This window comes from Anoplolepis gracilipes, chromosome 10 (genome assembly GCF_047496725.1).
Source record: "Anoplolepis gracilipes chromosome 10, ASM4749672v1, whole genome shotgun sequence".
Taxonomy (NCBI): Eukaryota; Metazoa; Arthropoda; class Insecta; order Hymenoptera; family Formicidae; genus Anoplolepis; species Anoplolepis gracilipes.
This window is the reverse complement of record NC_132979.1, coordinates 9,738,455-9,754,028: the sequence shown is the minus strand read 5'-3', so window position 1 is coordinate 9,754,028 and position 15,574 is coordinate 9,738,455. Positions and strand designations below refer to the sequence as shown.

The 15,574-nt window shown below is 26.0% G+C and overlaps 3 protein-coding genes across 3 annotated transcripts in view; 1 reads left to right on the top strand and 2 right to left on the bottom strand.

Annotated features, from left to right (window-relative positions):
* The window catches only part of LOC140670361 (proto-oncogene tyrosine-protein kinase ROS-like), a 55,992-nt gene extending 52,528 nt beyond the window's left edge, over positions 1–3,464 (bottom strand). The window contains exon 1 of the mRNA XM_072900921.1: positions 3,348–3,464. Coding sequence (XP_072757022.1) covers positions 3,348–3,440 — 93 coding nt within the window. The 5' untranslated portion in view covers positions 3,441–3,464. The remainder of the gene's footprint in view (positions 1–3,347) is intronic.
* Positions 3,465–5,920: 2,456 nt separating this feature from the next.
* On the bottom strand, positions 5,921–10,476 carry LOC140670368 (uncharacterized). Its single transcript, XM_072900923.1, has 4 exons — positions 10,117–10,476; positions 9,251–9,523; positions 8,695–8,775; positions 5,921–8,227 (listed from the first exon to the last, which is right to left on the bottom strand). Exons 1-4 carry the CDS (start codon positions 10,258–10,260, stop codon positions 5,921–5,923), a joined length of 2,805 nt encoding a protein of 934 aa, XP_072757024.1. The 5' UTR covers positions 10,261–10,476.
* A 143-nt stretch (positions 10,477–10,619) lies between these two features.
* On the top strand, positions 10,620–15,292 carry LOC140670369 (uncharacterized). Its single transcript, XM_072900925.1, has 9 exons — positions 10,620–10,754; positions 11,159–11,357; positions 11,736–11,875; positions 12,010–12,319; positions 12,403–12,752; positions 13,244–13,469; positions 13,902–14,018; positions 14,160–14,264; positions 14,665–15,292. The coding sequence occupies exons 2-8, from the start codon at positions 11,162–11,164 to the stop codon at positions 14,258–14,260; spliced, it is 1,440 nt and encodes a 479-aa protein (XP_072757026.1). The 5' UTR covers positions 10,620–10,754; positions 11,159–11,161; the 3' UTR covers positions 14,261–14,264; positions 14,665–15,292.
* Positions 15,293–15,574: the final 282 nt, after the last annotated feature.

Sequence of the window (15,574 nt, the reverse complement as noted above, 5' to 3'; positions counted from 1 at the left end):
GATTTTCTTTGGGGGATACCTCAAAAAGTATTCACCAATAAAATCCTGGATGAATTGAAATTTGTTACTTGTCCAAAATTGTATGAATATCACAAGATATGTGCATAATACAAAACTTCTCGGCTAGGCTACAAGAATGTGGGCGAAAAATTGAAAACTATTTTATTGGCGTTATTTTAAAACTAAATGAACAATTACTTATGTCTTATTCATATGTTTATAGATCACATACATTGTTCTATATAATATATGTAAGCATAATGAAATTTGTTAATATGCGAAAATTATATTATTATTAATTCGAAAATCATCAGGTATTTTGTTAGATTTGTAGAAAAAAAATTATAAATATATATGTAAAATATAAAATTATTTTTTTAACTATTTTTTTATTTCATAATATATACAAAATATCTCATAATAATATCTCTTCTTGTATAGGTAGAGTAGGTTAAACCGAGGAAAAAAGTTCTTCACTATTTTGCAATTTTTGTAATAATTATTTAAAAAAGTAATATAATTATTAAAAAAGTAATTCACAAAAATTGGCCTTAGTTTCTGAGTTATAATTGAAAATAGTTAGCTATTTACGCGCCGGATACAACGGGCTTGCAGGAACGGCGCAACGCGTCATCAGATTAATGGCCTTTTCCTACGGTCAATAATATTGTATAATATCATATAGAATGCAATAATAAATCAATAAACTTCAAATGATAATATTGTATAATAATAATTATTATTACTGTTGTAATATTATTAATCATCTAAAGGAGTCATTTATTTCATGGCGCGTTTCGTTGTCCCTGCTTCCCCGTTGTATTCGGCTCATAAATAGTTAACTATTTTCAATTATAACTCAGAAATTTTGTAAAAATAAAATTGTTTCAGAATTTACTCAAGAATATGTCATTTTAAGGACATCAGATTATTTTGCATTACCCTGTATAAGAATTCTGAATACATAAAAAAGTAAATATTATTATAAAATAAAAATCTTTTAACGAAAACAAATTATGGTATAATGAATAGAAATTTTACAATGGTTACAGTGCGTTTATCAGTTTTTGTAACTTTACTGATTATTGATTAAAAATTAAAAAATAAGATTTGTGATCATTTATAAACGACGTAACTAGCAACATAATAACATTAACTTTTTTCTTTTCTTGATATAAAATTTTTTATTTATTGTATAATCTTTTTACTGAGAGATATTTTTTATTTAATTTTTATTTCTAAAATAAGAAGTTAAATTATTTTCATAACTTTTTTGTAATTCAATTTTATTTTGATAACATTTTATACATAGAGTTTGTTTTATTATGATTTATCAGTAGATTTTAGACATGTCTGCAATAAACTCTTACCGGCTTCATTTAATATAATCACGCTCATTTGGTTGAAAAATATACATAGTATAGTTTGTAAGTGTTCGTCGAATTGCTTGATAAAAAAAATGAGCGATTAGATTAAAATTTATTTCACAAATGAATATAAATTGATAAAGTAATGAAAGCAGAATTCTAAGTAATAAAATTAATATAAATATACGAAAGATATCTCTTCTTAACATTTTAGAGCAACTATTAGCTTTGTTAAAGAAGCGTCAGAAATTAAGTTAAATTTAAAAATTAAAGTCTATAATTTATAATTAAAATCGCGAACTGTTTTGCTTCCCTTACGTCGATCTGTCCATTACTTGCATTCGCATTATTATGTGTTCAATATATATCGTATTTAACAAATTATGTATTTCAAAATGTGTTTTAAAATAAATATTGTACATAATGTTTTGCATTATCTTTAGAAAAATGTAAAAAATGTAAATAATTATGATAAATAAAAAATACCATATAAATAGGCACGTAGCGAGTGATAGCTGTTGTGGATGTTGATTTGTCTATTGATCCTAATTGATTGAAGGCCAATTTGAAAGGGGGAGATGGACCCTCAAATGGACTTTGGCCGGATTTCGGCCCCCTTTAAATTTTGATAAAACCAATCGAAATCAATCTCTTTCACTTAATAAAACATAATTTTAGTAATTCCAGTTTAAACGGAGATGTTTTGAACCATACTGATCTCCAAAAGTGCATAGAAATCATTTATGTATAATGCGATAATATATTGAAGTATTCTTAAGAAAATCAGTGAAAAAGCATCAAAAATAATTGTGGAGGATGAAGTAATGCTTTCATTCATTCAACAACTATCGCTAGGCACTCATCTGGATCGATACTTGAGCAGTACTTGTTAGGATTCACAAAAAATTATTAGTTTTTATGAATATTTATCACATTTATATGTTTTTGTGTGCCGCGCGCGCGTATGTGTGTGTGTGTGTGTGTGTGTGTGTGTGTGTGTGTGTGTGTGTGTGTTTGTGTGTGTGTGTGTGTGTGGTGTGTGTGGTGTGTGTGTTTGTGTGTGTGTGTGTGTGGTGTGTGTGTGTGTGTGTGTGTGTGTGTGTACAGAGATCAGGACCCTGCGGTTCGTCACTCCCACGAAAAAAGAAACTGTTAACATCATTATTTTTTATGCTCTTCCACTGATGACAGATTTTCTTGAAAATACTTCAATATATCGCATTATATATATATATAATTTCTATGCACTTTTGGGTACCAGTATAATTAAAACATTTTCGTTTAAACTGAAATTACTAAAATTATGTTTCTTTAAATGAAAGAGATTGATTTCGATTGGTTTTATGAAAACTTGAAAAGGGCGAAAATCCGGCGAATGAATCCTCATACTTTCACTGTATCAATCTTTTACTTTGAATTTAGTAGCTGTCTCGTGATGTAATTTATTTTAACTCAAAGATTTTGAATTTCCACATTAAATTATCGTTAAATAAAACATAATATACTGTAAGTTTTATATAAAAATTAATATATAGAAATAGATATTTAAAGAAATAGAAACATTTCAAAAATTATTGAAAAATCATGACTACTAAAAGTAACACACATGTGTTTAATTTAGCAGTGTACCAAAGAATCAACGAAATGATTAATTTAAAAAATTTATATTAAAAAATTCTTATACATTTAAATTTTAATATACCGTCTCAATTAAGTTTAATTTTATATTATATAACACTGATTTTTAAATGTATAATACAAAACTAACAAATGGTATATATATATATATATATATATATATATATATATATATATATATACTTTATATTATGGTTAAAACTCTAATTATAAGTACAGTCATTAAAACAAGTAATCTGTTATTTGCAATATATAACATTTAGTTTTATTTGTGTAAATATTTTTTATTAGCATAAAGTTAGAAATGAGAAAATGCATGAAAATATTTTTCTGGAGACTTACCGGAGTTAGGTCATTTTCTAGATTTCCCGAAATCGCGATTGTTAATCTTGTTAATATTAATACTTTTAATAAAACACATAATATTTTTAACATTTTTTCTGCTTGTAGATGTTTATACTCGACCGTCTTTGACGTGATTCCCTACTGAAATGCCCAAGTAGCATTCAATGTTTCATATCTCCTCAATGATTCAGATACACTAATTGGACTCAATGTTTCTTCACGCCTCTTGATAGATTTTTTGTAATATGTAGAGTTCATGCCTATGTAATAAATTTAGTGCTTATTTTAGGATGTATTACTTTTAAAACTTTTTCTCATAATCGATTATAATGATTTTTATGACCAAATTATATATAACTGCTGGTAAATCAATAATTAGTATATTTTCCTTAATTTAACTTAATACAACTTAATGTAAAATAATGCTAATATATTCTATAGCATATTATATCGTATAGTATATTATATCAAGGACAGAGTAGTACATGCACAATCTTTAATAGTTTGTTAAAGTATTCAAATAAACCCATGTTTGAACAATAAGAAACGGATAACGTATTATTTATTATAACTATAAATTACAGTTATAGAATTTTTTAAGGTAAACTTTATTTACTCTCTTTTGCGTAAAAAAATTGTTAGATTCAGCATCGATAACAGACATATTTGACATATAAATTTCTATGTTTTAAAATAATAAACTTATATATCTAATTATGATGTGTTTGCAGTTATTAAAAAAAATTCCATTGTCCAGAGCTAACTTTATTCCATTCCCGTATAATTACTTCCAATGTATCAAAATGATCGATAATGTGATTGTCCTTTAATTATTTTTGGCCCTCGGAGGCTCACTTGATATTTACAAAAATTTATTTATTGCTGATTGTCTTTAATAATATTTCGCCGTGCATGTACGTATAAATCTATAAACCGTCATTCCTGATTTATATAATTTATGATAATACAGATTTAAACCAAATGAGATGAATTAAATATATAATATATAAGCTCTTTATAAGATATAAAATTAAGTTAGAAAATTTGCGAGCAAGCACTGTAGTTAGTGCGCAAAAATTTTATTCTAACAATGAGTAACAATTTAATTTATTATCCTAACGTATATTTCGGTCAATTTTATGATTTCCATCAGCGCAAAAATACAAAAGCAGATGAGAAAAACGCAGGTTTGTTTAAGCCATATAACTGTATCTTAACATATTATTAAATGACGCCAATAAATCGTTATATATCGGTATACGTGAGTTTAGGAAAAATTAAATATCATTATTTAGTCAACGCTTAAAATTAAACATAAAGATATTGTTAATAAGATAAGAAATTGTTGATGTGTTCTTCCTTTGGTTAGTAGGCCAAGAAGAGACACATAGGTTGACTCATCAAATTTAAAATAAAATAATAGGTTGGAGACCTGTATTGAAATAATTAAAAATCAACTCACAATTTCACTAGTTAATAACAGAAAAAAATTTTTTCAGAAAGAACACTGTGTTGAATTGTAACTTACATAATTGTCCAAATTTTCTTAACTATAACGAAATTTATCGATGGACTGATCTTATGATAATGGTCGACAGTTATATCTTTAAAATCATGAATAATAACAAAATCCTATGTTGTTTAGTTTTTCGGCAATTTGTTTATAATGTTTAGATATATAAAGTTTAAACATTCTGTTAGCAAATTTATGCTGTTTATTTATCTTTTTATGTATATCAGTCTTTTGTTATAAAAATTTTCTCTATCTAAAATTTTCACATCTTCCCAATCAAAATCATGATACTCTAATATATGGGTAGAAATAACCGAATTATTTTTATTGTTTAATATATTAGATTTATGTTCCGCAATTCTTGTTTTTAGTTTCCTCTTCGTTTGTCCCACGTATAAAGCCGAGCATTTTTTTTTTTTAGTACACTTAAAATTTTACTTTTACAAAAGTCTGTTATGTGATAAGTAATTTAATATTTAATGTAAAATTGTTAATTATACTTTTCTATAACTTGCGATAATAGATAATGCAAATTGTTAGAAATTAATATTATAATTATTATTGCAATTAGTGTAAGAATCTTTAATATGTATTTTCCCTACTGAAAAAAATCACATCACGAAATTACATGATGAAAACACGTAACAAAATCACGTAATTAATGACGAGACAAAATCACGTAACGGATTGTTCCAAATCGATACGTGATTTTTAAAAATAACATGATTTTAGAAAATCATGTAATTTTGAAAAGTCACGTAAATTACGGGAAATTACATGACATTCTTTTTAGAAGACATTAAGGTATTGAATTAATGAGGTCTATTATTTTTTGCATATTGTTAATGTATTAAGTTGTAAAACGTCCAGTTAAATCGCATAATAAAATTATGTAATTCCATCTCAAAAAGAAACATTTTACGTAACATATTACGTTATATGTTATGTAAAAAAATAACATAATCAATTACTTAATTTACTTTATAAAAATTAACATTATTTTTATAATTACCATTTATTTATAACATTATAATTATCATTTATAAGTAAAAAATTATTAATAAAAATACAAATTTGGCACTGGGCATATATACATCGTGTCATCTATCTTCATAAAAGCGCAAATTCTTTCAATGCTGTTGGTATCTTTTACAATTAAATTATCAGAAATATTTACAACTTTTTTCAATGGTAAAGAATTGTTATTAAAAACATCTTCTGTGTTTACTAAATGACAGATGATATACTCTTTTCTGGTTAGTACATCGATAATAAAGTTCACAATGCGAATAAAATCCCCTTTTGTTGTTAAAGCATGCGAATTATCTGATCGAATCATTTTTTTTTTTGATGATGTGTACAAACATCGTTCTTTTACCATTTTTTGATATGTTCGACTTTCATCAGATAATTCAAGTTGTTCAATCCACATTAAACTAGTTTTGCAATGTGATCCGTAATATCTTGCATGCGATAATTTATATGTTTGTTTTGCGTTTCTTTTGTCCAGATAAGAAATAAAACTACCTATATTTGAAAACTCTTTCGAAGCAACGTGTTTCTTTAAAATTAACTCACTTTGACTCATTGCTATTGATCTGCAAATTTGATGTACAACGCCCTTAGCGCCATGAACTTTTCGAACTATTTGACCATTTCCGCTTTCAAAACAATAGCCAGAATGAGCCCAAAGTGGACCCCAATTTGCTACACTTTGTGCCAAATGCAGTAGTTGATGGACATTATATGTCATAGCAACTTTCAAATAATGGTGTTCGGTGTACTCAACAAATTTTGTCAATAAAGTATGAGCATGATTGATTTCATTACGTGTAATACTTTTTTTTAGTAAAATATGGAATGCTTCTACTAGAAGTGACCAATGCTTTACCCATATTTCTAAATGTGGAAAACATAGTAGAATCGGTAAACTGTAATATAGTATCCAATTCTCCCACTCTCTTGCCTTCCAATATTTTTTATCTCGTATAGAGCGAGATAAACGAGAAACTTGATTGGGGACTTTTATTGTTAATAACAAGTTATCAATTTTATTGATATCATTATTGGATAAAGAATATGGCAAGTTGTTTGATTCAATCCAATACCCTAAAAATTGCTCCGCTATTCCCAAACAAAGACAGTGCATGCTATCTGGTACAAAACCAGTTATAATGTTAAAACCTTGCAAATTAATTAAACATGAAGGTCTTTTTACACCATAAACAGGACTTCGAGATGTAAGACTCTGTCGCATGTGCTCGATAGTTTCAATTTCAGTTCTTTTAGGCGGTACTTCATTCATTAAAGTGTATTTTACACTTCCACCTCTCTTGTAGGCAACGTAATATCCTGGGTGTAAGCACCAATTGCACCCGAAATAGCCATTATATTGAACTATACCCTGCATCGGTGCACGGGCAACAGAGTCTACACAGCAACATATTGTGAATACTTTAATAATACGTACTTCATTTGCAATAGTACACCGAATACCATCATTTGATAATTTGTTCATGTGAACAATGTATGGCTTTAAAAAAATATTCATATTGGGTTTATCTTTACCGAACCATATACCGCACACTATGGGTTTAGAAGTTCTTACATCCAAAGGTAATTCATTTATAATCATTTGAATGGGCCAGATCGAAAATTTAGAACTTTCGAAAACCGGTGATCCATCACTGTTCATCACAGTTGTAGCAAAATTAAATTTATCATGTATTGGTAATGAGTCAATAAACTCTTTGTATAATACACCATCTATAATATCATCAAATTTTTCATCATTTCGCACTCTTTCACGAATTACATAATCATAATATTTATGATTATTTTGAATTAAATTTGCAATTTCATTACTTACGTTTATAATAGCAAAAAAGTCATTATACGTTGGATCTTTCAATGTTATTACAATATTGCATGTTTGACATTCTACGTGACGATCTTTGCGATCAAACATCGCTATATATTTTTTGCAATTTGGACAAACTGCATGATATTGTATAATATTTTCTGGATTGAACATTTTGTCAACAAGATAACGTGTACTAGGTAACAAAGAAAAATTGAAAAAACAATTCAACATTTTAAAAAGATCAGCTAACGCACTTTGCGGTAAACAATATGTAAGTCCGTATTTCAAAACTGCAAGAATTATTTCAGCTTTACTCACTACTACTTGAGCATTTATAGTTTCATTAGCTTCTTCTTTTTGTAACATTTCTATTAATTTACTAAATTCAATATTATTTTCCCTATTGTCATCTTCAGAGTTGACTTCAAGAATATTATTGCTGTCATCTTCTTCATCGCTAGATTGAAGTAATTCTTCATGTGCATCGTAGATCCATGAATCCTGTAGATAATTATGTTTATTATTATAAAGTTTAACAAATGATTATGAAAATAAGAACGCAATAATATTTTTAACATTAATGCATTATTCAGTAATTTATTAGTATAAACATTTTGAAAATAATAGATTATTAAATAATTTTTGTCAAAAATAATATTAAAAAAAATTAACTGTCAATATATTGGGAGCGGTATTTTGAACTGTAAAATTTTAAAAAATTTCAATCTGCAATTAAAAAAAGGAATTAGAATTCTACTTGCAATTAGATTCTCAAACGACTTTTAAATACATACAATATTTTAATATAAGCTGATACAAAAATGTCTGATATAAAAGGTATAATAAAAATTTGTGAAGATTAAAATTTATTAAAAAAAATAAAAATAAAAATAATTGACGTGTTACTAATTGATGCAAATTACAAACATATTGAGAAATCATATAAAGTAAAAGAAGTATATTCTTACATCAAAATTTTCATCCTCAGAGTCAGATAAACCGTACAATTGATTCCTATAATTTATTGAAATCTGGGTTGTATCTACTGTCTGTAAAAAATAAATTTTATATTTTTAAAATTATACTAAAAGATTCTAATTTAAACTTATAATTTACCTTCTAATTTAAACTTATAATTTGAAAAATTAAAAATTAAATATTCTATTTAGAATAATAAGAACTTTAATGTCTTTCATATACAAAAGTAAAATTAATTAAATTGAAAAACATAATAGTTAGTTCTTCTGTATTTTGTTAATTATCAATACATTTTGAAAATAATATAATAAATGTAATTAATTACTTATGACTCCCATAAGTGTTTTTCAAACACTTTTAAAAAAAAACCTTTTTTTATGTATGTTAAGTATTTGTACAAATTCTAAATAAAGAATTATACATATGTAGAAATAATTTCAAATATTTACAATGCTTCTATATATTATTTAAAAAATACAATTCCATAAATAAATGTTTTGTAAAAAAGTTTATAATTTTTGTAAAAAATAATATACACTAATATACCTGCTCTAATGTTGACAATGATTGTTGATCATTTTGCTCAATAAATGGATTTTCATGTATTGATAAAGATTCATGACAATTATGTTGTATGAGATTTATATGCTCGTCTTGTACTAAATGCAACGAGTCAGAATTAAGTTGCTCATTATACATAATATTTGCTGACCCTTCATTGGAGAATAATGAGCACATACTATTATATTGACTTGTGCTAGTAGAAGCTTGACAGCTTGTGTTGTCACTATCACTAAATGATTGACGATTACAGTATTCCTAAATGAAAGAAATAAATTAATATTAATATAATGCAAAATAAAATGAACATACTTTTATATTTTACATTATGAGAATAAGGCCCATTTGCACCAACATTATTTTGGCTTTAAACGAGACTTAAGTGTAAGTTTATTTTTATTTATTTAGAAAGAAAGATAAAGATTAGTCTCTTTTTATAATCATAAAATATAATAAAAAGAAAAATAAAGAAACTTTTAGAAGCTTACATAAGAAATTTTTAGAGCTTGTATTTGAAACATAAAAATCACATAAATGTGACAAAAATTTTACTGACAAAAATTTCATCAATCATATTAAATAATTAAATTGATATGCTAATTCTAATATAACATAAGTATTAAAAATATATAAATAAGATTCTTGAAAAATTTTAAAAGCTAAAAATTTGTTTATTTTTTCAAAATACTGTTTTTATTTGTACATTTCATAAATTGTAATGTATTATTTTTAAAATTTATAAAGTTAATTAATTTTTTAAATATAAATAAACATTCTACTAGTAAAATAAATGTAAACGTAAATTATAATTTATATATATTTTTATCCATATAACTTTATAATATGCTTACCCGCCATTGAGCATCTTCAATATCACTGTTATCATTATCACTGCCTTGATCACTTGGTTCGCATTCTATACGATTTTTCCTGTATTGGCTCGTTCTTGGGACTTTTTGAAATTTATCTTCAAGATAATTGTGATATCTCGGCATTATTTATTATTAATATTAATATAATTTTAACAACAAAACCACTCAGTATACACAATGAATTGTTATGAGCAGGGATAACGACTTTGGACTTTATCGTTAAAGGTTAAAACTTAACTTCTAACTCGTGGAGCTTTTGCTGCGCGCACAGTCTTATATATCGTGTACGACCGTGGCCGCGCGACAAGCTTTATCGTGTCCTGTGTGCAGGAGGGGCATAAGAATTAACCAATAACGAACGTCCATCAACGGTGTATCTTAACAGCTCGCAACATGATAACGTATACGTGCTTGTGCGCGACATCCCTCTCTACATATTGTAACTCTATTTTTGAGGGATCATTTTTCACTGTTTACCCGGCTGGAAAAGTACAGTCGAGCGCGTATTCTCTTTCATTCAACAAATAACGGATCTTTTTAACAGATAGTGAACAATAAATAGTGAACGACTAAATGCAAATATTTGTTTGTTGTTGGATTATAGAAACGCACATGAAGTAAGTAATAAATATTTTGTAAAATTTGTTTTTGTGTTTTTGCGTTCTTAATCGATGTGAATAATGAGGATTTAATTTGTTATTAGCAAGATGTATTGCTCAAAAAATGATTATAGAGCAGGCTAAAGTATAAATTCTTTTTTTATGATGTATTTTTTTTTGTTTACAAAACCATTAAAATCTTATAAAATATATGTTATCATTTATCTTTATTTAAAGTAGTTTATGATTTTTTATGTACATACGTAGAAAGCATTTAATTTTATGTCTAATTGATTTACAAATTTCAATAGTATTAATCATTATATAAATATGTGTGTAATACTACATTTGAATCACATCTAAATTAGAACAGTTAAAAAATATTTTTTAAGTTGTGAAATAAAAAAAATTTTTATTTATAGGCGATGATGGATTCACAAATTAAGTTTGCTAGTGTGCGTTATCTCGATGATGAGAGTAAAAAAATCCACATTGTCCCTATTGAAAAAATACAGAATTTTGAAATTCTGAATAAGTATGAAGATCTATATTTTGTAAAAAGATTGAATACTGTAAGCAAGGAAGAAAGTTTAATTGCAGCTCAAATTATGGAAGTAGGAAGTATGTGTGTGTGTGTGTGTGCACAAAATTTATTTTTATAGTAATTTTTAATTTTAAGTAAATTAGAAGTTTTATACTTTTCTCTTTCTTTTGCGCTTTTTCCTTTTTTTTTTTTTTTTTTGTTAATTCTCTTTTTTAAAATTATTTTCTTTTATTTTTTTATTTTGTCTTATACTCTAATGTGATTTTTAAAATGCTGTTATTTATTTCTAATATTTATTTTTAGCTTTTATATTTTTTTATAACAATCATTTTATTATTTGTATTCTAATCTTTTAATAATGAATATACTTAATAAAGGTCTCTTGTTTTCAGTAAATGACATAATTTTATTAGACTTTTACTTAATATTTTTTATTAATATTTCATTCTTTACAGCTAACGAAGAAGATTTAAAACATAACAAACATCGCTATATCTTTAAAAAACTACGTTACAGTGATGCTGTACAAAAGATATTAGATACAGAAGAAATATTACATAAAGAAAGTCCAGAGCCTGAAACTCAAAAAGAAACGGTAATAATTCAACCACGTTATTGTAATAAATTTTTACAAATATTTAATTGGTTTCATTGTAATTATTATAAATTATTATATACTTTTATTTTTTATTTTATTTATATAATAGTTTTTTTATTTTATTCATATAGCATTTATACATTGATGAAAATAAAAATGAGAAAACTAATTGTGACGCTATAATATTCGAAAAATATAAAAAAATGGACGATGAAGATATAATTAATGAGAAATTGGAAACTTTAAATCGCGCTAATAAAGCATTTGAAAAAACCCAGGAAAAATTATTTGAAATTCCAATTGCTCTACAAAAGGAAAATCAAGATTTAAAACATGAAAATGAAAAACTACAATTAGAAAACAATAGATTGAAAAATGATATACTTCTTCTTAAAAAGGAGCTTCATACATTGAAAACAAAGAAACAATTATTTCCTAAAGGTAAAAAACATTAAATTTGGAAAAAAACATTGTTTTCTATTTATTTAAATTTTTTATCAATGTTTGCCAATGTATTTTTACAGAAAAGCGTTCGGCATCACCTATTATAACCAGTACCCCCAAAAAGAAGAGAAGTGAAACAGTTGATACTGTTTTTAATGAACCTAGTACTTCTCAATTAACGTGTGAGCAATCTCCATTGCAAAAAGATGACTTAAATATGCATTATTCAGAAGAAAACAATAACAAATTTCATAAAGCAAAGACTAAAAAAGATAAAGAAAAAAAAGCAAGAAAAACTAAAAAATCTAAGAAAAATAAAACAAGAAATAAGAGTAAAGGAAGTGACCTGGATTATGATTCTGATCAATATATTGATTTAACCGATAAAGAAAATATGACTACTTGGAATGATGAAATATACGGAACAATTGTAAGTTAAAATGTATAAAACTAAAATAAAATAACTAAAATAAAATATTTAAATTTAAGGGCTTCTGCCCGCAGGATGTTCAGACAAAAAGTGATGTGATAGTTAATGTTAAGTAAACGACACATTAATTGACTACCGCATCATTTTTTGTTGCGACAAGCATCATCGCATTTAAGGCATTTCTAATTTGAAAATGAAACTATTGGGTTTTTCGTATTCACAGACTCAATTTTTATTTTGTTGCACATTTTTTACAACATCTACTAACATCTATTTTACGTTTTTATAAGTTTCAAGATTTCAATACAAAAAAATTTTTTGGGATTATTTTTTAGTTAAAACAAATTTAAGTAGTAAAAGAAACATACTACTTTAATGTAACTCAAAAATTATTAAAACTACACCTTAAGCTTATTTATAGTAAATATAATAAATTAATTCAGTAATGATATAATTACTAAAATAATAAAAATTTTAATTCCTTTTTTTAGATTAAAATGATACACTTAAGATATGGTATCTCAATTCCATATACAACATGGAAAGAAATAAAGAAGTTGAGAAGACCTTCTTTATTTGTTAGGCAATTGAGCCGAGCACTTTGGGGAGTACATAAATTAATGAACAGAGCTGTGGTATTGGAAAAAAGTAAAAACAGATTGCCAGATCGATCACCGAGGAAGCCATTAACGCCGATAAAAAAAGCTGTTTTAAAAAGTAAGTGTAATGTATATTTAAAAAAAAAAGAATCATGTCATTTGAGAGTGTAAAAAGTTAACTTTAACTCTTAAAAGTTTTATTGAACGAACAATAAATAATTGGCTGTAATAGTGATTATATACTTAAAACTGCTTTTGAAAAATTGTAAAAAAGCACAGACGCGTGAAGAGTCTACAAAACGTCATCAGCGGTGTTAGAGAAATTGTCCTACTATTTTCAGTTAATTTGAGTTGATTATTATTATTTAGTTTGTTTCTATTATTAGAATTATACTATGCAGTTTTAAGTTATCATTCAGTTTTTTTAAATGTTTGCGTGTATTACTATTTATCTAGTTAAAATGATCCAGTAGTAAAGTTAGAATTTCATACATTCTTGCTTTTAATATACACTGTTAAAATGAATCTAATGAAAACTTAATTTATTTAGAATGTTATGCAACTTTTATTGAGATGCACCACAAGGGAGAAAAGAAAAAGTTTATTAATAAATGGAAACGCTACTTGAGTATCTATATAAATTTTCTTATTGAAACCAAATTAAAAGGTATAATTATTTTTTTAAAGAACATTGAAACAAATTTTTACTTAAAGATAATTTTCTTGGCTTATGTTTCTCTTTTATGGAAGATATATGTTAATAGATTAATATATTCATAAAAATAATATTATTAAAAATGTTTTGCAGAAGAAAAACGAAAACGTGCACAAAGTGCATCATCCAACTCAACATCAAGTTCTTCAAGTAATAGTACTTTAAATTCCAGCGATTCATCATTAAATGAGTAATAACGTAAGGCTGTGGACATACGTTAGTAAATTTTAATTTTTTAAAAACGCACTGGTTTTTATTATACCTTTTATACCAGACATTTTTGTATCAGCTTATATTAAAATATTGTATGTATTTAAAAGTCGTTTGAGAATCTAATTGCAAGTAGAATTCTAATTTCTTTTTTTAATTGCAGATTGAAATTTTTTAAAATTTTACAGTTCAAAATACCGCTCCCAATATATTGACAGTTAATTTTTTTTAATATTATTTTTGATGCCAAAAATTATTTAATAATCTATTATTTTCAAAATGTTTATACTAATAAATTACTGAATAATGCATTAATGTTAAAAATATTATCGCGTTCTTATTTTCATAATCATTTGTTAAACTCTATAATAATAAACATTATCTACAGGATTCATGGATCTACGATGCACATGAAGAATTACTTCAATCTAGCGATGAAGAAGATGACAGCAATAATATTCTTGAAGTCAACTCTGAAGATGGCAATAGGGAAAATAATATTGAATCTAGTAAATTAATAGAAATATTACAAAAAGAAGAAGCTAATAAAACTATAAATGTTCAAGTAGTAGTGAGTAAAGCTGAAATAATTCTTGCAGTTTTGAAATACGGACTTATATATTGTTTACCGCAAAGTGCATTAGCTGATCTTTTTAAAATGTTTAATTGTTTTTTCAATTTTTGTTAATCTGCCGATCTACACCGAAAAACCGCGATATCACAAAAACGGCGGGATGGGCGGGAGTCCATAATGATAAGATTGCATATAATTATACGGGACGTGATGTGTAAGGAAGCAGAATCTGTTCGCGCAGATTCTGCATCGAGAGATCGCCAAGCGTGCAATAATATGATAGATCACGAGTGTGTGATTAAACCTGACCCGCTGACAATTAAACAATGTTATTATCAATGTTTTTCTTCTTTGTTAAAGATTAATGGTTATGCGCTTTATAAAAAATGGAAAAGAATGAAATATAACCGCTGGTATAAATAAACACGAGACGTAAAATCCATTTTAGATAACATGTTATCTTATTGTTAGAGATGCAGATATGCATTATATTTGTTGTTATGTTGGACTAATTATTGAGATTTGGAAAGTACTAATGTTGATTTATAGAATCTGACAAACGAATGAGAAATTTATGAAGGCGGAATTATATCGTTAAACAATACATATAAAGGTCCTTGATATTTCTCGAAATCTTCGGTTTCCAAAATAAAAGTTGACTTCATCTAACGTCTCTCTGTCACGCATAAATTTTTTCATGTAACTTTCAACTTATAATTTTAAT

Bases quoted from the DNA above. Each gene is read 5' to 3' on its own strand.
- LOC140670369 (XM_072900925.1), top strand. From the start codon at position 11,162: ATGATGGATTCACAAATTAAGTTTGCTAGTGTGCGTTATCTCGATGAT. The intron at 11,358-11,735 runs GTATGTGTGTGT...CATTCTTTACAG, and splicing joins TCAAATTATGGAAGTAGGAA to CTAACGAAGAAGATTTAAAA. The intron at 14,019-14,159 runs GTATAATTATTT...AATGTTTTGCAG, and splicing joins TATTGAAACCAAATTAAAAG to AAGAAAAACGAAAACGTGCA.
- LOC140670368 (XM_072900923.1), bottom strand. From the start codon at position 10,260: ATGCCGAGATATCACAATTATCTTGAAGATAAATTTCAAAAAGTCCCA. The intron at 9,524-10,116 runs GTAAGCATATTA...TCTTTCATTTAG, and splicing joins TTGAAGATGCTCAATGGCGG to GAATACTGTAATCGTCAATC. The intron at 8,776-9,250 runs GTATATTAGTGT...TATTTTTTACAG, and splicing joins CATTGTCAACATTAGAGCAG to ACAGTAGATACAACCCAGAT.